The sequence below is a fragment of the Glossina fuscipes genome, unplaced genomic scaffold, assembly GCF_014805625.2.
Source record: "Glossina fuscipes isolate IAEA_lab_2018 unplaced genomic scaffold, Yale_Gfus_2 121, whole genome shotgun sequence".
Classification (NCBI taxonomy): Eukaryota; Metazoa; Arthropoda; class Insecta; order Diptera; family Glossinidae; genus Glossina; species Glossina fuscipes.
The window spans coordinates 4,434,937-4,457,802 of record NW_023998464.1 but is presented as its reverse complement, the minus strand read 5'-3'; the positions used below and the strand labels follow the sequence as shown (position 1 = coordinate 4,457,802).

The 22,866-nt window shown below is 33.4% G+C and overlaps 2 protein-coding genes across 3 annotated transcripts; both read right to left on the bottom strand.

The window, feature by feature from the left end:
- Window positions 1-2,010: 2,010 nt before the first annotated feature.
- LOC119640661 lies at window positions 2,011-11,012 on the bottom strand. Of its 2 annotated transcripts, none has more exons than XM_038038854.1 (5): window positions 7,072-7,361; window positions 6,640-6,731; window positions 2,649-2,940; window positions 2,444-2,590; window positions 2,011-2,364 (listed from the first exon to the last, which is right to left on the bottom strand). In XM_038038854.1, the coding sequence occupies exons 1-5, from the start codon at window positions 7,166-7,168 to the stop codon at window positions 2,213-2,215; spliced, it is 780 nt and encodes a 259-aa protein (XP_037894782.1). In that variant the 5' UTR covers window positions 7,169-7,361; the 3' UTR covers window positions 2,011-2,212. The 2 variants fall into 2 exon arrangements, with proteins under 2 accessions (XP_037894782.1, XP_037894781.1); XM_038038853.1 differs by lacking the exon at window positions 7,072-7,361 and adding an exon at window positions 10,445-11,012 and having other exon boundaries at window positions 2,153-2,364.
- A 2,658-nt stretch (window positions 11,013-13,670) lies between these two features.
- LOC119640508 lies at window positions 13,671-22,652 on the bottom strand. The gene is made up of 7 exons (XM_038038597.1): window positions 22,547-22,652; window positions 19,255-19,641; window positions 18,093-18,239; window positions 17,873-18,026; window positions 14,824-14,996; window positions 13,883-14,410; window positions 13,671-13,816 (listed from the first exon to the last, which is right to left on the bottom strand). The coding sequence occupies exons 1-7, from the start codon at window positions 22,641-22,643 to the stop codon at window positions 13,671-13,673; spliced, it is 1,632 nt and encodes a 543-aa protein (XP_037894525.1). The 5' UTR covers window positions 22,644-22,652.
- Between the last annotated feature and the right edge of the window lie 214 nt (window positions 22,653-22,866).

The following is a 22,866-nucleotide window of genomic DNA, read 5'->3' as shown; positions in this document are numbered from 1 at the left end:
GAATCCGGGCCTGATTTCGCCCGACAAGGTGTATATAAACACTCCATGTCCTGTCAAAAAGACAGTTGTTGATTATGAAGAACAGACGCACAAATCCCAAAAAAAAATCCTGAACATAAAAATTTATCAACCAATTTGTGCAAAACTTTTCTGTTAGGTTGACACTGTAACGAGAGATCACTAGCAACACAAACTCCAAACAGTAAAAGAAATAACCGAGAAAAAGAGAGAAAACCAAAAAAAAGAGAGATTTTTATCAGAGCTCAAAATTTTTGTTTGCAAAAATCAAATGAATCAAATGAAATCGTAAAAGAAAAATATTTCTTTTACTTTGAATTCACTCACTTTCTTCTCAAAGTATATTATAAAATCACACACTATAAGGCAGAATAGCCACGAAATTCAACAAAAAATTAAAATTTTAATTGCCGACACAAAAAATATACGACTATACTATTGCTATCAGATATACCTTTTTAATCAGCATAGTAATAGTACATAATAAAATTTATCCATTAGCTATAGCCGGACCCTCCGTTGCCGCCTAAATTGACATGGAAAGCGGTAATGACTTCAGGTTAACATTGAAAATGAGGTTCAGCCGACGTTAAGCATTCTCGTAATAACAAGGCAATAGAAAAAAAAAGAACTGAATGAAGATTGTTAAAGTTAATTAATTAACAAGAGCAAACTAGAAATTATTAAGCAAACTCCAAGCTACTATTGAAAACTGTGTGGGTAGATCATGAGATAAATATACTTTTCTTCCTCGTAGATCATGAGATAAATATACTTTTCTTCCTCGTAATTCAATGTATGTACGTGTGTGTGTGTATGTGTGTGTGTGTTTAAGGAGGGGGAAAGCCCTCAAAAGTTAAGTTAGCGTAGGACTTTCATTCAACTAAAACTCCCGCCACAAATCCGACGATAAACCCGGAACTGCCACTAAGTACTACGTCGGCAAAGCCGTCCGAGCCTTCACTCGTCTTGTCTGTCTTACCCCATTGTCCTTTGTCTACTGCGAGCGCGTTTCGCTCTTCTCAGCTCGATCATCATGGCTTCGTAAGCCTCTTTAACATTGCTCCACAAGAGACCGACCGTCTCATATTTTCAATAAGACTCTCGGGATTGATTCGCTCGTCAATAACACCTTCAATTATATTTCCCTCGGATTGGAAAAGTGGACATTCGAACAAAACATATTTCGCCGTTTCCTCTACGACAGGACGATGATTGCAGAAAGCATCATTTTCATGGCCGAAACTGTATGAATACTGCCGTAAACAGTCATGGCCGCTGACCATCTGCGTAAGAAAGCAGTCAGCACTACCATGACTATCTATGTTCAGAACGACCGATTCTCTCCTCTTTCGGTTGGTTATTAAGATAACTTCAGTCTTCTGTATCCTTTTGCATTTGCTGCAGTTGCAGCAATGGCCAAATCGCCAGCATATCCTATTGCCTTAATACCTCTTGGCATCAGTAGCGTTAGTAGCTCAACATACAGTATGTTCCAAAGAACAGACCCAAGTATGGAGCCTTGTACAACGTTACTCGTGACGTTGTATGTTTTGATGCCTGCTTCCGTTCAATAAAGCAGATAAGTAGCTTCTCTTTATGCTCAGGTGTACATAGGTATGTATGTATGTAGGTATATATATATGTGTGTATGTGTGTGTGTGTAGGCATTGCTCCTTTAATAAAATGCCTTGTAATTTTTACAATTTATGCCAAAGTGAATATACGTCATCTCCTTGTGCAGAATCGTATTTTTAGGAGAGGCATTAGATGTCTTATTAAGGCGATTTTTGTTATCAATTCTGTCATTTTTTTTGCCCCAAAATATTTTAGATCATGATTCGTAAAACAGCACTGAATGTGAAAATATCTTTGCCTAACCTGCAATTATTCTGTTTTTTAGTTCTCGCAGTTCAGTTCAAACTCAAATTTGAATAATCAAAGGTCGATGTACGTTCAACTTATTACGTGTTAGAATCCTTTAGAGATGCACAACGTGTTAAACGATATAAATAAAACATATAAACACCATCGAGGCCTTCGCATTTATATAACCATCCATAACTTGAATTGCGATAAGAAAATACATTGCATCTCTTTATAGTAATTATAATATTTAATTATTAAGCCTTTTACGACACTTGTATCAACACTTGTATTTGGTTTTGATTATATATTTGTAAGCTTGAATGTTTTACTGCACCAGAAACTTCTCTGAAGGAACCTGAGAGAAGAACTTATTGATATGTTCCACCAAAATGGGAGCCCATTGTTCACGTGTAGCCGGTATACCAATGCGTATTATTTCCAACAGGTTTTCGTTAACTAAATTTAAAATCATATTATCTGCACCAAAAAAAAAAAGTTATAACAAAGAACATAAACGTAAATTTAATAACAACATAGCGAAAAAAGTGAGGCTTACTTAAATTATTATCTGAGAAGATACCGTTAGCATTAATTCTCGCATTACCAACCGCAACGTTGGCATTCAATCGCCGGAGTTGTACTCTTAAGCCAGAATCTTTATTAATTAAGTTGCCATCCGTTAAAATTGTAGCTCGAACGTTATCTAAAATGCTGGAGGGTAGGAAAACTCAAAAAATAAATAACGTGTGAAAATAATGTACTCAAAGTGATATTAAAAGGGCCTTTCGGCACTAGTCTTAAACCGCCAAATTTCACATCTGCTTTAAATTCGCCATTCGCTCTTAATTGTTTCACTTCCAAACCCAATTTCACTCTCAGCGCATCGTTGGTGAAATTTCCCGTAAATGTTTTCACGAATATATTTGAAATTCCAAGGATATTAACATTCTTAATCAGTAAACCACCTTGTATGCCGTCACTTGAGTAACGAAAAATGCCACGATTGTAAAAATACGGGTCAATCGAAGGCATACCATAATCGGAAAGTCCCACCTGGAAACGAAAAGTAATATCAAATGCTGCTATAAGCGTAATAAAGTCGATTATTGTAAAAAACTCATTAAATTTTTTCCAAATTTTATGCACCATTGAGAGTACATACGCATTTCATTCAGCTAATAGCTGTACAAACCTTCTAAGCGAGTTAACTTGATACATGATTAATAAAATTGGTTCAAATGCGAAAAAACTGGATAGGATGGGACCACCTCTTCTACATCGTCCGTACACGTTCTTGTAAAAAAAACTCGTGTTTCTATATCTTATACCATTTATGGTTCAATTACGCGCATGTATGCAACAACCAGAAGTACTCGATCCACAATCACTTTCTTATCTTGAATTTAAGCTTGTTAGTGCGCTTGCCCATCATTTTCACTTGTCTCCCATCTGCATGGCACATTTTTGGAGATATTTTATTCAAATTTGGTATACCTCCGTGTTTTGGCCAAACACGACTGGACCAATTTTTCGATCACAATTATAAGACGTTGTTTTGAAAATTCGCTATACCAGTAGCTATATTAAGAAAAATGGTATAGCGGCAAAATGGTTTATGGCGGGCCGTATCCTACTCATTTTTTGCTTAAAAACATTTTAAAAGAGTAGCGCTAACCGTTATATCACCCTAAATCATTATGTCTAACGCCATTTTTCATTTGCTTGTGTGATGAAATACCAAAAATTGTATCTTGCTTCCATGTAAACATATGCTTGCTCTGGGTGCACATATGTGGGAGAGATCCTAAAACGCAAATTGATTTTAATAAATAAATTTTCTCATCTAATTAGTCCTCACTTATTTGCCTCACCAAATACTGAAACTTCGATTTTATTGCCACGTAAAACCTTATCGTTGTTGAGTTTAATTTTTATATCAAATTATTATATAATGAAACACTTTTCAATATGCAATACATCAAAAAGCCAACCTTTTTGCAACCTTTTTGTCTTACTTTTCATCGGAGCGTTTATATATAATAATATATTCAGTTATAAAGTTAAACTCTTAAAATATGCTATTAAATATTTTCTACTTTGGGTTGCTGTAGTTGGCCCTACTCGACTGTGGGATTTCGAACCGGTTTTAATTCAAAATTATACCACCTCATTCCAGTCTCCGAGCTTTAGAAAAGTTGTCTTTTCGAATTTAAAAGTGGAGAATATTCATGGCTTACATTGTGCCTTTAATAACCTTACGAATATCTGAAATTATCGCAAGCGTTATAAGTTAAATTACAAAGATATTTTATGTACGTAATTACATTATTAATATAGAGGTTACAATTGGACACATCAAACCCAGATTATTTCTCCTTGTATTATTATTTCTCCTTATTATATTCGTTGTCCTTCTTTATCCCTTTGCACCCGAACCATTCTTTAGTGTAGGTATTTAGCCACCCGACAGTAGTTTTAATAAAAAATTAACAGAGTATCAAAAAACGTTTGTTTCGATTTTGCTTATCAGTGTTTTCACTTAACAAAAATCAAAAATCTTAAAAAATTTTGCTACGATTGCCAGAAACGCTATAGTGCTCAGACTGAATGATCCAAGTGTCCCCCATCTGACGTATACCAGAGTAATCCCACACCAAGCAAAATATTTACAACGCGGGCACAATTTAACGTACAGTATTATCAAAAACAGTAACGTTCGTGTGCAAAGGATTATTAAGTATATAGTCTTATTATGAAAACATTGTTATACGGGTGATCTTTTATGCGAGGTAAAGCCCGCATTTTTGATTACTTACTTGCAAAATTTGCCTTCGACAAATTTCGATATCTTGGCGCACTGAAGCCTTAGCGAGATACTGAACAATACTGATATAGCCATACATTGGTGTTCATAAAGAATCTCCTCCAAATGCAGTGTGGCAGAGTTACTCTAAGATTTATTTGGACACCTTCCATGCAGTCGATCTCCTTCGACTTCGATATCATTAATTCACAAATGCATTGGTAGAATTCAACTAGCACACTTCAACGACTATTACACAAGAAGCCTTAGCCTTTATAAACAACTATTACAATATTCTAAGATGCTATCCTGAAAACCCCCTACACATTAAGTCTTATTTGTACAATTCTGCATATTTTTAATGGTTAATTAGTAACTAAAAGTAATGTAAGGGCTTTCACTTAAACATTACCAATTATCTACATTAAAAGCAATTACGTTTATTATTTATTTTGCGACGTCAAGCACCTGTGGCAAACACTAAACAACTTTGCTTAGTTGCTGTGCACAGCCTGTATATGCTTGTTGTGACTTATTACACAAAACTGGATATATTTATACCCTATAGCACCTATGATAATATAGTGTATAAAGCTATATTAGATATAAGTTAGACAGACTCTCTCTTTAGTACGCAATTCCGTTCAGAATCGCTTTCTAAGTCAATTTAAGCGTATCTTCCCGCCTGTCCTTGTATTTTCGTTTTCCACACAGGTGTCATTTCTTCGCACTTCTTGAGCTATTTTGACAACATGTGCGATACTGACATATAACTATGGAAAATGGATTGAGTCGAACCATTTTTACGATCAACCTTCGCACAGAAGCCGTTATATGAAAAAAAAATCGCAATTTTCGGAATTTCTTAACAAAAAAATTGTATAGTAAGTTCTTAATTGACATGAAATATTTAGACCGAATGAGCCCTTGCCTTATGCCAAAAGAAACAATTTTTCATAATTTTGGTCAGTGAAAATAATTTGAAGTGGAAATTAACTGTACCGGATTTCGACAACCAATGCGTAGTTATTGAATTCTATCCCATATAAGTGTTCTTATAAAAAGTAAGCCTTTATATAGCAGCAAATTTTAACTTTTAGCGCTTTGTGATGAATTTAATCAAAGAATAATAATATTGTTACGAAAATCCCAAATCCAGTTAATGTCAGCTAAATAATTTTCCCTAATAATAAATTCCCTAAAGAAGGAAAAACCAAATGAGCATTCGCAAGCGCGTCATGCAGCTGCAGGCCGATGAAAACGAATATAGGAAAAGGAGGCTGGGATTAGAAATAAAACCATAAATTTAGGTATAGTAACATGCTTGTAAAAGTGTAAATAAATAGAATAGAGAGTTAGTCGGGCAAGAACATTTGAGCTGAGAGTACGGCCAAAATAAATTGTGAATAATCCTACATGTAAGAAATATAATTGTAAATAAATACTCCTACTGTTGTGAAAGACAAATTAGTAAAATAAAAGGACTATGAAGTGTATTTCTCTTGATCAAAATATCCACGATCCAGTGATACGGACTGTATCTTAGTTAAAGCGAATTTCATAACAATATCTTTGAAAAGATAATTTATTTTGCCAATTTAAAGAATGGTCAGTTCATGATTTTGACGAGCTTCATATTTAAAGTTTCCGATGAAAAGAGATATATAGTCTTTGGCATTTTGTCACGAAATCGAATGAAGAATTGTTTTAGGCAAAAGAGTAAAACATATACCACATTCGAGCTTGTCCTAGTAGTTATTTACTTGTTTTCATTAAAATATTTTAAAATAAGTTAGTCAGTAACGTACCATATATAACTAATGACGAAATTTCAGTAAACCTATTAACAGATCATTAATTAGCGAAATGCTAAATAACTATTGCAGAATATTTTGAGGCGGCGGGAATCCCAAATTCGTTTTAAGGCGAATATACTTGTTTTTAAATACCTTCAGCTTAGGCAGCACCTGATTGAATAATCCACGAATACACTCGTTTTTGCCGGCATCACTTAGGGAACATGGTATTATTTGGAATTTGTCTGAAAAAAAAAGAAGACAGAGAGAGAGAGTATTATTATCATTATTATTTGGATTTCATATGAAAATTTGATTGCGATCAAGTATTTGACAGCGACGACGGATTTCCGAGCAAAAGCAGTATCACGTAGCAATAAAAAATCCGCAGAAATTTGAAAACGTAAGCAACAAATGTAACAATATTTTAATTTCTTGTTCTTCAAAAATGACTTGAACTTATAACCTACACTGTCAATAGACAAGATCATTTTTATGATCATTCCGCCTAGCTGTTAGGTACATGCTGTTGCATTGGCCGAAATGCGGGGATTTTTTTATTACATTTAGCAACGAGCGTCTTACTTCTATTTCTTTTGCATAACACTTGAACTTGACCGTTCCAACGTTTTGAAGCCAGGTTTGTTAACAAATTGTTGTCGTCTGGAGGGCAAATGCTCATCGATTGTTATGCCTGCATCAGGTTTATAGCAAGCCTGTATGTTCTGAATACATTTTTTCCTTTTTACTGCATAATCAAGTGTCAACAATCTAGTGTTAACCTATATTAATTATGAATTATTGGCTTTGCAGTACTTTACACACAATAAGTAAGAATAACAAACACGCAGGTGTCAAAAAGTAAATGAACATTCGCTTACGCGGTTATTATAGGTTTTAAGCTTCTTCGTGCAGGCTTGTTAAGCCTTTAAAGATGTTGTGGTTATAAACACATTTATGTGTGGCACAATATTATTGATTTTAAGCAAGAGCTTCTGCATGCAAACTGATCATGTTCGACTAGAGCACAACTCTATTAATAGTTTCAGCTCACTCATAGGTTAAAGTAATACAAAATGAATAGAAAGTTGATTAGTCGGCTTAGAAGACATGTATAAAAGCAAATAAACTGTAGGTAGATATAGAAGAAGTGCATTCAACTAAAATCTAATTTATCGTTCGTCTCTTAGTTTAAATGTTAATCAACTCAGATTTAATTACCTCATTTTACATATAAAAATAGAGTGGTGGCAGCACATAAACTTTGTACACATCGTTCGCGCATACGCATTGAATATTTAAACGATTTATATACCGATAATTTTTTCGAATGGACTAACAAATTATTGCTACAATAAACTTATTACTGACATAACGTTTGATTTAAAAATGCAATGAATTCACTGCAATCAACAAGAGGTATATTAATTTAGTTATTTTATGTGCAACAGTAACCAAAGCTATGCGATCCGCGGGGAGGAACGTTTTATCAAATTATTTTTCACCTTACAAGCAATCACATTAGAACTCAATTTTTTGTTTTTGGTTTTGGTGTGCATTAGAGGCCATACAGTTGTAGATAAAAATGAAAAAAGTTTTCTAATCTAATATGAAAAACCATTACAACGGTCAATAATTTTCAAAAACCATCATAATGTTTACGTTGAATGCGCTTTAAATTCTATTTTCAATTCGTATGATTTCGTTTTCCCACTCGATGCTTTGCTTAATTGCATGACTCAGGCATACTGCGTAAATTAACTCTAACGCGTTACAGTTGATTGCCTGGTTAGTTCCTCAATTTACAATATTGTCTACAAATACTTAAGTGCACCGACAAAATCTATGTCATACTGATCGCAGCTGTTATGAAAATTATTTCACTGATACAAAATGTTCGTTCTTAATAATAAGCGAAATTGATTGAGGGCAAATCTGCAATCATAAATAACATACGGAGTGTGTTAAGAAGTAACTTTTCCGATTCCAATAAATAAATAAACGATTGAATAATTTCGCTTTACGAAGAGGAGTCAATCTGAAAAACAAGTTTTCGGTATATGTAGCGCAAAAAAAAAATAAACCTCAACATTACTCATTTTTGATAAGCGAATTTGCGATAAAGCAACGAAGCCATCAAAATTTAGCTGACTCTGTTATGAATTATATATTGTAAGCGCCATTGCAGCACGCTTCTGAAAAGCATATGCTATTTTTTTTTCTATTGAATTCAGTAACTGAAATTCGCTTCAAACTCATCGCAGGTAAACACTCGTTTCATACAAATTTTTTTCATGTATTTCTTTCTTGCTCTTGACCCACATTCGTCGATTGTTTATGGTTTACTGTATTAATATTTTTGTTTTTAACAATCTTATAGTTTATGTGTTGGTGTTGTTTGCTGTTAACATAACGTAAGATGTGATAACAAAAAAGGTATAACCGTGTATACACTTAATGAACAATTAAAGACTTCCTTTAAGTAATAAATTATTGCATAATATATATATGTATATGTCTCTAAAAATTATCTAAATATTCTTTTTCGATTTCACTGAGCTTCTTAATAATGTTGTTTTATGTGTATTTGGATAATAAAAAATCTGATTACTCTTTTAATCGCTTTTATTGATGATAAAGATTAACCTCTTAATCGCCTTTACTCAGCTTTTGCAAATCGAAAGACTTAAACAAAAAACTTTATAAATTAATATTATTGATATGGAAACGTTCAAGAAAATCGTTACATTTTTTGTTACCAATATTAAAAATTTGTCATTCCGTTTAATGACAATGCATGAAGCGATATAATCAGTTTAAAAAGATTATACTCATCCTAGAGCAAACCTTCGTCTAACATAAATGTAATAAGTGAAGCTCCATCAGCTCTTTGTTAGTTGCACGCTTATCAATATGGCGATTGATCTTACCTTTTAGTTACATTCCTATGTACATTTTTAACCAAATATTTAAACTCATATTTGCCATAAATCAAAAGTTTTCAATAAACATTTTTATTTCATTTCAGCTTGTCCGTAACTATATTCTTCGCGAGGGTATACTTTTAACCTTTCAGTGCATAAAACATATAATTATATCAAATTTATGGCAAGCCTTTATCTGGTAACTTTATCCGGGTCTTGTACTGTGCTTACTACCGCATTGTTAATTTACCTCCTCCTCCTCATTTCATTTCGTAAATTATAGAGAATTTGGATGGCAATTAACATTTTCATTTTTAACATGGTCCAAATCTTTACCTTTAACGAGAAGATAATTGCTTTCGTGCCTTTCAATATTTTTTTTTTGGCGTTTTATGACCACAACCGCTTAACAAGGACGTGGATAACCGTAAAGTTTGTCGAAAAAGCTCAAGGCAATTATAAAAAATATCTCCGTTTTTGAATTCCATAGGTAGAAATAGAAAATCTATTTTAGGAAAAAAAAAATCAAAGTAATGTTTAATGCCCTATATTAAAGGCCGTAATCGTCTAATGGAATTACTTTCCACACCTCCCCCATATTCGTGCCACTTAGACATTACTTTGCACTGCGGATTCTATCTCTCTACGTTTCGTGAACATGGTCTCTTTTCAGTTACTTTTACTTATTGATCTTTCGCTCGGTTCACAGGCCTTGGTAAAAAAAGCTTAAGCAAGCTCATATTTTTTATTATTCTTAAATGTCAACAACAAAAAAAAAAGGAAATCGTGTTTTCCATTAAAAGATTTCTTACTTATTTCCTCACAAGCAAAATTCCACAAAAATTTATTGGAAAATTAAACAAAAAAAATTTTTTTAAATGAAAACCTGCTTAAGCTTTATTAAGCACAGTTTTTTTAACTACAAGTCAGCTCATTTTCCAGTATTTTGTTATAAAATGAATTTTCCAGGGCGATTATGTAAAATTTTATAACAATTTTTAATTTTTTCTTAAATTTTTATATCATCGACTCACTTGCACTGTAGTCCACTTGAGGATCATCTTTAAACTTTATACTTTGATCAGGAAAAGCCAACAAATCATCGATAGTCGTAGATTCTTGACTGTTGATTGCAGTTGAGATAGCTGTCGTTGAACTTCCGATTTTTATAGCAATTGCCAACAATTGCAACATAAGTAATTGCATTTTTTACCTGATAAACTTTTTTTGTATACACAACGATACAATATTCCAGTTTTCTTCTTTTTTTTTCTTTTTGTATTTAAAAGGAAATAACGTTGTTGGGTTTAAATTTATTTGGAAAACACTTTGGTTACACTTCTTTGATTATCATATAAATCTCAAAAAAAATATTATTTACTTTTTAATTTTGTTACATGTCTCTTATTACATATTTACTAAATTTTAAACAATTTTCGTTAATTTTTTTCTTATTCAAGTTTTATTTCCCGTTTAATAATTTCGTTCATAAGCCAAATCTTGTAATGTAATGTTTGCTTGCAACGTTTATTTATAGGTTTTTGTACGGTGACTACTGCGACTAACCAAAAAAAATCAAAGTTTTTTACCGTTGTAGTGTTTTTTGGTCTTAAAATATGGAAAAAGTCATCATCTGTTTCATAGATTTTGCCTTTTGAGCATTTTCGGCTATTTGGTTAACTGGATTTTTCGTTAGCCAATTAGCTCTCTCCCAAGAAAGCTTGCTTGCGTTAAGCTTTTATCTCATGCTTAACACTATTGCTATACTATTACTTTGATTAACTTTAAAATATACTCGCATGCCACTTAAACGATGAAAACGACGAAAAGCTTATTATACAATAAAAGAATGGCATACTTGCGAGAAAATTTTGTGAAAAACATACTGGCGAGAAATTTTGCAAAGAGCGTAATGCGCAAAAAAAATTTCGTGAAGATCGTCTTTGCGAAAAAATTTTGTGCAGGGCATACTAGCGAGAAATTTTGCGAAAAAATAGTGACATAAACTTTTAATATCCAAACGCAAAACTCTCCCGAGATATTTTTAGAAAGATTATAAATAAAGAGCGACTCAACAAATTTTTGTCTACATGGAAGCAAATCCTGGTTGTGTGACTCATCTATGTATATGATTATTACACCTTACATTTATTAAAATATATTATTCATTATACTATATTTTTTGGGCAATTGCATACACATACGGAATGTGGTCAAAAGTTATAGATAAATATTGCAAAACTCAAAGCTAACTGTTCGCACAAATTGCGAACAGTAAATAAGGAAATACGGAAAATTTGACGTTGTGCTGAGTGGAACTTCTGAATTTACCAGATAATCTTAGTTAGAACACAGAAGGGATTTCTCTTGAACACAAAACAGGAATGTAAGAAAAGAATAAGAGAATCCTTTTAATAGAATTTCAACTTTTCTTCAAATTCGAAACGCGAATAACTTATCGTAGATATCACATTATTTTATATATAATATTTACGTAACACATACGTGCATATGTATATGCACGCATACGCGTAAATGCATGTATACCTTCGTGGTTTCGAGGCGAAATACTCATCGTCCCATTTTCGCACACCTTCAAATTGGCGGAGTTGCTGATTTGCTAAATATGACAGGTTCAGATAATAAGCCCCAAGCGTGAGAGGTTGTCTTTTGTCGAAGACGGACGGAGATATGCAAATTTTCATCAAAACCAAAATCTCCCCAGTTGTTCTCTGATTTAAAAAAAGAAAAAATGCGGTGTTATGAATTTCATTCATCTGTTTATATTTTAATATATGTTAAACAACAACTTGCAGACAACTAACGCTTATACCTAAATTATCTCTACCTGAAATTTGGAGAAAATTGAACGCATCTTGTACGATATTTGCGCATCTAATATAATATTAGAAACAATTCAAAGCAATCGTCTTTACATTTCACTTAATAAATTCCTACGTATGTAGAACGCTAAATATAATTACACTTTGTGTTTTCTAAGCCCTGTATTGAAGTTGCGATAGATCGATAATCGTTATTTGCCTTTACATTGAATCATTATGCAACTAACATATAAGGTTTATGTCACTTTATTGAAATTTCAGACAAATGTAAATTTGATTCTTATTTACTGCTTTATTAATTTAGAATAATTTATGGCAGCGAAAGCGTAGCGAATGCGGCAACTGACAAAAAATGGTCGGTTGAACTGTCCGCTAAAAAGTTTTGCCCAAAAATGGCTTTTTGCATTATGGCGTTGAATCTCTTGCTTTCAAGCACGAAGAGAGAAATTAACTCGCAAGAATTGCCTGTTGAACCGTTTGTAACATCCATTGCTGCATGTTTTTGTTATAGTCGTGTGTTTTGTCATACCTCGTTGTTGGCTTTCTGTAAAATTTTCAGTGATGCCGAATGATACGAGAAGTTGTTTCTGAAATGCAAAATTTTAATTTTACGTGAATCTTTGACCGTACAATCGCAAATCCTGCAATAATATGAAGAAGAGAAGCAGCAATTTTAAATATAGTGACGGCTAGATGATGCTCCCGTAACGTGAGAAAACTCAATACAATATAACGAGCTAAGAAGCTGAATACAAAATTGATAATGTGTGCGTCCTAAAACTAAGCATAAAATAAATAAATCGCATTTTTGAAGACAACTTCGATCGTTTGCTTATCCACCATATTAAAGAATTCCTGTGATGACAACTACAGTACAATACCTTTATGGACTCTTTAAAGCTAGGAACTACTTACACTCACAAGAACATAGATGAATGCGTTGCCGTTGCGAGATAAAAGAAAAATCACTTATTAGCGAGAAATTAATTTAAAATACTTATGTAAGACAAATTAAGAAATTTGGAGAGGCAAAGCAAAAAAGTGAAAAACAAATAAGTCATGCTCAGTGATGGTGGCAATTTTTACCAAATTTGAGCAACATTTTGTTGAGATCAAAATGTGATCCAGCTGTTAACAAGGTTGCAAAGGGTTTTCGCACCTTTATATTTAATCGTTTGCCTCCCCTCAAGTTAACCTACTTCTTGCCGCAACTACGTGTGTTTGTAAAAAAATAAAAAAATAAAAAGCAAGTTTCTCTCCTTTATTCCATCAAGGCAATAAGCTCTTAAGTACTTATGATCTTTTTCAAATATGCTTATTTATTAATTCTCGTTTTCTATTTACAAAAAAAAAAAAAAAAAGAAAGGCCAACAACTTTAAAAAAGTAAAACCAAATGTTAAATACCGGCCATGGAACTTAATCTTTGACATCAAAAGGAGATATACTCAAAGCAACGTTTGTCAAATGTAACAATAGAGACGACCAATAATCCCGTATTTGTGGTAAAAGAACGCGATATATTTCCCGCCAATATTGATTAACGACATTCAAAACTATATTGTCTGTAAATAATAAAAACAATACGGTTTAGTTCTTCGTTTTTACCAAGTTTGTTATTGAATACCTACTTAAAACATTGTCAGTAAATATTCCGGAGGCGTTCACTTTTATTTCACCTATTTTCGGTTCCGCTTGCAAATAAATAAATTTCAAAAATTTATGACCATCTTGACTATAGATAATACCATCTGCCTTTTGTTCTATTTCCATCTTCGTAATTGTGACATTGAAATCCCCTTTAGGGCGAATATGCATATTATTAAATCGTAAATTTCCATTATAAGAACCCGTAAATTTTAACTTAGGTAGATGTGATAAAGCTCGCATTTTAATTATATCATTTTGTTTACGCAGGTCGACTTGAGAATATTGAATTTTGGAGAGGCCATGCATAAAAGCCTTCTTTATCGCTAAATGACCGGATAAAGGACGACCGTTATATTGGTAGGTAGTTTCATTTAAAGAAAAGGGTTCTAAGCTAGGAAAGTGCTTGCCCGTGTTGCCATATTTAAAACGATCGAACGTGAGCTCCAGAATTTCCTTAAGACATTCATTAAATTTATTTTGATTTTGACGGCAATAGGGTAAATCGTTAGCTGCAAAGATTTTCAAAAATTAATATTTATGCGTCTATCACATATACATAAAAAAGTGTCAAGGGAAAAGAGCCGAAGTTTGCAAGCATGTACGAATCGTGTAAAAATGCGAAAGGTGTATAAAATTTAAAGATTTTTTAAAAAAATTTTAAAGAAGACATGTACAGTTTTATACGATGTTTTGGCCAATTTTGTCTAGCCGTTTGTAAGGTTAATAATAAAAGACATTCAACCAAGGTTTTGCTGAAAGCTGTCGTGAGCTATGTTTTTAAAGATAGGCACTTACGTGGGAAGACAGACAAAGAGACATAATTATACCTAACTAGAATATTGTATTGAATAATAGCATTGCTGCTGAATAGCGTGAGTGTTGTCTAAGATGCCACCCCTAAATATCATAATCGAATCATTACCTGATAAGTATAGTTTTGAAGAATGTTGATTATCAGTAGCATTGATTTTCCTATCAATAGTCACATACAACGATGAGTTAGAGATTTTCCCATCCAAGTCTTCCGTTGCAGCACTAGTTAAAGAATTATCTGGATCTGGCCAACTTAAAACTGGCAGTGTAAGCAAAATCAAACTAAAAATTGATATAAAAACATGTACTAAATAATTCATTCTGCTTATGAAAATTATGTTCTAAGTAAGCAACCGTTCCGAAAGGCGTTATCCGTAACACTGCAAATTTATTACTATTGTGTTGAGGTCTTTAAAATGAGGTAAAGCATTTTCAACTATAATTTAATCGAAGCCGGTTTACATTTCAACAGATTCTATATAATTTAAAAGGTTGCTGTTTTTCTTTTTTTTTTTTTTTTCAACAAACTTATGTGCAAACCAAACGTGTTGCGCACAATACAGTGTCAATATCAATGATTTTCAATGCAATGCAGAGTTCAATGTACAAACTTTAACTTGAACATAATGCATAGAATACACAATTCTTAGTGAATAGATGCAGAATATTGTCCTAAATTTTAGAGGTCGTAACCATTACAAACATAATGTGATCAGTAATGCTCTGAGTTTAATGTATACGCCATACAATTATTTTTTCTTATTGTGAAAATGCTAAATATATTAAATATTGTAATCAAATGCCACATGGATATATATGCTAGGCACACAATCAATCCAAGCACCTGCTTAGTAATCAAAATGTAAAATAAACCGCAGTATTCTGGGGGAAGTTGTTACCTATCAACTATCGCACCTTCATGACTTTATATCAAATTTGCTATTCTGGGGCAACAGTGACAACAAAACGCTTCAATAGCAATCTTGCGATAAAACAAAGATGTTAGAAACCCTAGAAAAAGTTAAAAATTGCATAATGGTGCACTTGCCTTATCCTACAGTGGAAGTAAGACATTATTGTATTAAAAAAATACAATACCATTCGACGTTCGTTCAATTGACATGTAAACGTATTTTAGGACTTCTGAGACTAACCATTGTCAGCGGAGTGAGTGGAATCAAACAATTATTATCTACGCACTTGTGACATGGTCCGTGAGCTAAAAAGTACAATATTAGAATAAACTTTATTCAAATTTACTAAAAAAAAAACAAACAACCTTTTAGAAAGAGCACCCTACATTAAAGAGCAAAAAAGTTCATGATTTTCGGGCGGATGGAATCCACTCTTCTTGGAACATTCCATAGGAAACGTTTAGGAAATGTTATATATTATATGAGGATTGATTCTTGAAATTGGAAGTTGTTTTTTTTGTTTGTCGAACGCTTTAGTAATCTTTAATTCCAAAATCTGTTTGTGATTTTGATGCGAATGGAATCGATTTCTCTTGCCACATTTCATAGCAAAAATTCAGGATATTCTCGAAAGCTTTAGTAATCTTTTACTGCGTAAATCTGACCAAGCTGTACTGTAGCTTTGCGAAGCTTTTACTTACATCTACCTTGGCTATTGTATTTGATACTTCGCTTATAGATTGTATATCTGAAGAGAATTGCGTGCTATCTTCTAAGTGCCCGGTGGCTGGATGGCTGGGTTTCTTATAAAACTATTATTACGGAACGGATAGCAAAAATTGCGCCACTTTTGAAGTGAAACAATAAAATGTTTTCCGAAAATCTTTCCTTCATTGATTGGAATATGTCACATGCAACCATTCTAGCATTCTACCTTTTCACTAGTGGCTGCATTTATTATTTAAGAGCAAGAACGCCTAATGCCGCCGATTTTGGAAAATAGCAGTCATAATAATTTCCTATATATCAATCTATACATTCTTATATCGCATGACACTTTTGATACAAATTTATATTAAGTTTAAGCGAATGTATGCAACACCTAGAAAGAAATAGACCAACTTTTTATTATGTAGATCGATTCAGAAAATGATTTTGATCGACAACATTGCTTAATTCGCGCGATTTACCTATGTCGTATTTAAACTTGCTTTTATCCTTAAAAAGTCGTTACGTTTCGAAAGTGAATTATTGTCAATTTATTATCGGTTGCCAGGCTTATGCATGTTTGCGATGGCTTAGGGGTTCATTTGCAATTTGGTCCTGTACCGGTTGTAAGTGTGCTCCTATGCTGATAATGTACATGCTTTTTTTCTTTTTTCTTTTTCTTTTTTTTTCTTCTTATTTGTTTTATTATGCTTATACTCAACTTTATTGTTAATTAATATTAGTTTTGCATTAAGAGCCTATTGAACTCGACTGTTATTTGTTTAGTTGAGTTTCTAGTATAAGTGGAATAAAATAAATAAATAAACTTGTCCGACCGTCTGGCCGGCTTGTTTTCGTATGTTTAACCTATAGGTCGCATTTTTTGAGATATTTTGATGAAATTTGGTTCACTGAAATTCGGTGGGTTGAAATATCTTGGCTCAATAAAAAGAACGCCATTGAAAAGAGTTCAGATAGGAGCTTGTTTCGACCACTTTCCTTATAACACCTTATTTTATAAATTCTTGGCATTAAATTACTATGATGTTTTTATCTATTACTGTAGTGTTTCTACCTATTATATTTACTAAACCGGCTCCGAAATTTCAAAACTTTGAATAGTTCCGTTTTTTTTGTGGCTGAAGTAGTCTACGTTAGGAATCTTAGTAGTATTAGTGATCACCATAACTGGAATTCTTAGCTTTATTGGTGTTCTGTGTTAAGGTTGGTAGTTTACTCGCTACGTCTGACATTCAGTCTTGAAGATCGATCTCTAATGTTGCTCCTTTAGATCGCCCGTTTTATGGAAATAATATTATAAACTATCGGTTCCTTTGTTAAATTGATTAAAAAAACTTTGAACGCTTGTAAAAGTTGAATGACATATTATTTTGTTTTTTATTTTTTTGAGCTGCAAAATTATTATATTAAAATAAATCAGTGAAACAGAAAATATTTAAAAAATTCGATTTTATTGCCTTACATGAAGTATTTGTAAAAATCTTTGAAAACTTAACTAACTCGACTATCCTCTACGATTTCTTAAGTACTAATATATCATGAGGAATATAAGAGCTGTAATCATTTACAAGTTTTACCACTGCCGGCTCCCACGTAGGTCGAGACTCTGCAATTAATATTTTATAAAATTGACGCCAATTTTGGTTAATGAAATCCACAATAGCATTATCTAAATAAGAAAGTGATATAAAATTATTATACTCTTTCAGTTTTTTCAGAAAGTTAACTAAATTACTTAGGATTGGCTCGGGCAATAGACCATCAGCTTTTAGTTTCATATCTCCTACATTGGGCTCAAAATTTAGTTTCAATACTCGGGCATATTCGTGACCATTGCGCTCATAGAGTTCGCTATCCATTATTATTTTAACAACAAGGTTAGCTATAGAACAAATGCACAAAAATCGATTTACTTTGCGGCTTTATATCCAACACTTGGGCCATTCACTTCGTTAAGCTGAGGAACTCACTTCAAACATTGCTTATGAAATATACTTTTGATTTAGGCATATTTGTTTGCCTATCTCCTGTCAGTATTCTCAAATGTGTGAAACGTAGGCAGAAAGTTAACTGATCGGATTAGCTTAAAAAAGGAGCAAACGATCAACAGAACATAGAAAAAAAGGGCTTAAAAAAATAAATAACGTCGAAACAAGTAAGAACATCACAGTCGGCCAAGGCCGACTATTAGATACCCTATGCCACTTGGTCTAATACAGTTATTCGCTCGTTTTGATAATAACACCAAAAGTCACACGTTATTGTCAAGCAAGGGTATATTTTTCATGAAAGCCAAATCCAAAACATAGACCTGCCATAATACAAACTTAGTAAGATTGATTTCTATGTCAATTTACTAATGTGAACTAATTTTCACAGTGAAATATTAAAAATTATCCCTTTTTACTAAATAAAGACTCAGTTTTCGTAGGAACGATTATATGAAAGAGGGTTTTAAAAATTGCCCCTGCCGAACCAAGTTTTGCACACCAATTTAGAATACGCAAATAGATAGACTATCCAGAGAGTTTTGTCGAGGAATTTTGAAAATTGTCAGTTTTTTCAATATGTTCGAAAAGTGGTCGAAAAGGTAAACCGATCCAAACCATTTTCCATAGCGTTCGTCTGTATATTAGATTTCATCAAAATATATCAGAAATTACGACCTGTAGCTTGAACAAAAGGTTACGTGGCAGTCATTGACGGACCAACAGGATAAGAACGATTTAAAAGGGATTCTGGGGACAGGCTATATGAAAAGTATTAAGTCGTTCTATTTGAATATTTGCTAAAACCGTTTACGAATTCCAAACGGTATTCTTGCTGTTAATGCAAAAACGGATTGTTCGAAGCAGTAGCTCTATAGCTTAAGTGTTTTAAATAAATCGTTCACTTACTTAATATTATGGTAAAAGAGCCTTTTGAGGAGATTTTTGCGTTATTTATTAGAACATCAGCCCTATGGTTCCCTTCGGCGATTATTCGTGGCATATCAACGTGTACAACGAAATGGGCTTGATTGTCTCTTCTACTGTAGTCAACATTTTTCAATTTTATGGTGCTTAAACCTTTGACGCTGATGTTCCGCAAACTGATTTTGCCTCTAACAAAATTATTGGCAAATTGGTAAGTAGCTTTATCAATGTGAAAAGGATCCATAGCAGCTATTCTGACGCCGGGAATACCAGTTTTCAAAGAGTCAATGCCAAATTGTAGGCCTTTACGTATACATTCGTTAACAGCGGGATCGTCCTCGTGACATGCAAAATTCTTGAGCTCTTCAGCTATAATAATACCAAAAAGAAATTAACGTAAAGATGTATCGAAGTAATTTATTACTCGTTTGGCAACTCTGTGCGAACAAAAATCGCGATAGCGATGTTTTGCGATCGCTATTGTGAAAATTGCAAATTAATTAGCTTAACTTTTGATTAAATTTGCGAAATTAAACGAGTCGGAAGTAATCTGATGATCCCGGGCATAATTGATTGTGTCTGACGACCATTGAATTTTCTTAAATTAACATTTAACATATGAGTGCAAACGTTGACGCGCTAGCGATCTCTGTAGTCATCTAAGCAACGTCTAAAAACTTATTGCTACCATTAACAAATAGTGGAACAATCCGGAATTTTTCTAAATACTGGTTTAAATCAATAATAAGGGCAAAAATATAACGACAACAGTAACTGTGAAAAACAATTGCATTACATCTGCGAGAACGACAACTACTCATGCATTACGTCAATATCAGCAATAGTAATTGATAGGAACCAAACCAACCTATTTTTTTCGGTCCGCTTATGTAATTGAAAGCAATTCATCGCTGAAAAGATTAAAGCCAATATATTTACTCCAATGGGTAGCGCGTCGACATCGAAATTACATCCAACAAACTAATTACAGGGAACCCGTGATCTTAACTACTGGCTTGTGTTCATCTTTATATAAGCTCTCTATTAAATAACAATAAATAATGGTGTACTTATTTTTGGATGTCTGCAAACATCTGGCTTGGTAGCTTTGCTTTTAAAGTATATTATAGCGTATAAAAGCGCCCGAGTGAATAGAAAGCTAGATTAATTAATTTTTAAAAAAAAAGTTCTGGTAGATTCGCGATGCATTAGGTAAGCGTGTGTGTTGCTCATACACTGCCAGCAGTGTTCACAGAGATTTCTATAATGAGTTTATGACAGTTGAAGAATTAGTTCTGAAAATACAAGATGACTTCAACTTATATCGTCATGTGGTCTGTGGTGTCCTTGCTCCCTCATCAAGTCTTGCATCTGCGCGTTTACTTACTCCGCCGATAGTTCCAGTGCAACATGCTGTGGACTTAATTATGCTCATGACTTTAAACCTACAGGATAGTGCCCATTTCCACTTCCATTAAGCCTCCAAGTAAGCCTCCAACTTCGAGGAGGAATCCATCTTCTTCAGTGGACTCGAATGCCAATACGCCAACGCTGGCTACCCTAACTTGTTGGAAAGCTGTATTCCTCTTTATATGGAACATCACTAGATAACATAACGGTTATCTGGCCGCAAAAGCGCCTAAAATAACTTTAAGTACATTTAATACGAAAACATTTTTCCCCCACATCGCTAAGGAAGTAAATGTTGACTATAAACGAGTTTTGAGCTGTTTCCATAAAGAAGCTTAAGATTTGGATACCACATGAACTCAAACTGATGCCACGTTGGCGTTTGCCAAGACGTAAAGCTAAGGAGTAGCATATCAAACCTTGGCAGACCAGTTACTTGATTTGGTAGCAAGAAGTATTGACGCAGCCACCGCGTAGTATGGATTTCGACCCTGCCGTGTGTTTCTCTTTTCGCAGAACTATCTTAGTGACGTAAAACTGATTTTAAAAGAGCCCTGAGAAAGTCGCTTGGGGGAATCCACCATTCGCCCAAAAAAATATTAAAAACTCTACAGTGATGACATAGAAGTTTTGTTAGACAACCAGCAAATGATTATTGATCAAAACGATACATATTTCGAAATATTTTTGAATTTTTGTGAGAAACTTCACGAACTTCTTTTTTTTAGCTGGCGTTGAATAAAGCTGGCTAACTACGCAACTTACTTAAAACGCAACAAGTCGCAACAATTCATTTCATAAATTTTCTACAGACTTTATGCATGTCAAATGCTTGTGGGTGTATGGCTTAAAATCACGTTTTGACTGTTCTCAAAAGCAGCCTCCAAAACCACCTTGCAATGAAACTGAACTCACTTTCGGTAATTAGCACATATACCCCTTAAGGTTTTTCGCATGAACAGACGAATCCTGCAGATAGCTTTGTTCACAATTTGATCGTGCCAAAGGTATGAAGCGACTAAACTAACGAATTCGAATTTTAACTTTATTAAATAATTGATTATGCGTAATCCGTTTACTCATGCGTCCAATGAACGGAAAAACTTGAGAAATCTGAATGTATGTTTGTGTGCAAATATTATTTACTTTATTATTATTATTAATTTAGCCGGAGAATTACATTCTAAGAGTAAAGGCTTACAGCACTCGCATCTAACGCTATCGACTTTATTGAAAACGCTAACGCACTCGAGATTTGAACCCACGGCCATTGAGTTGTTAGTGAAGATCGTTTGCCTGCTTGGCCGCTCAGACGAGTCGGCTTATTTTAACAAAGCTGTAAAAATAGTATCTTTGAGTCAAAAACTTTTTTAGGTGTTAGAAAAAACGTTATATTTTATTTTAAAATTTTTAGTGTGTTATAATGGAAGATTTGTGGCATCTGCAATTTGTCATTCCTCTACGTTATCGAAGCCATCTCATCCAAAAAATTTTTTAATATCTAAAGGAACGATTGATTGTAAGATTTAAAAAACAAAAACCGTGTTTTTTTATGTAACATGCATAAGCAGCCTTTATTACGAAACATAACGACCTTGGAGCCACATAGTTTTTGTGATCATTAAACAACACATGTTACTGTATTTTAAGCAAACTAACGCTTTTACAAGATGCTATTAATGCAAATGCATAAGTTTTTCAAATATAGATTACACAGCAATATCCACAAAACAGAGAAAATTCCATTTTCGTTTCATTTTTAAGATAATTATGAATTTAATTCATTTATCGATATCCACCAAAGCGACAGAATTTCTGATCGATGTCGACGGCACTTTCAATTTTCATTAATTCGTGCACTTACGTAATTCATAAATCTGTTCGTGTTGTTGTTGCGATGCCGTTAAGCTTAACCCACTTAAGGCTAAAATTACTAAAAACATGTAACCGTTGGTTTGCATTTGGATACCGTCTTTTGAAATAATCTCACGTCTTGAGTTTACAAAATCTAAGATACATCTGAGCTGTAAGTTGGTATCTACCTTTGTATTTATAGGTTGGTCAGTGTTTTTATCGTTGTTGTGGTAAACACGGTGGCAATAAACACAAAGTAAAACAAGTAAGAACATTATAGGCGTGCAAGGCCGACTATTAGATGCCCAACACCACTTCAACTAATACAGT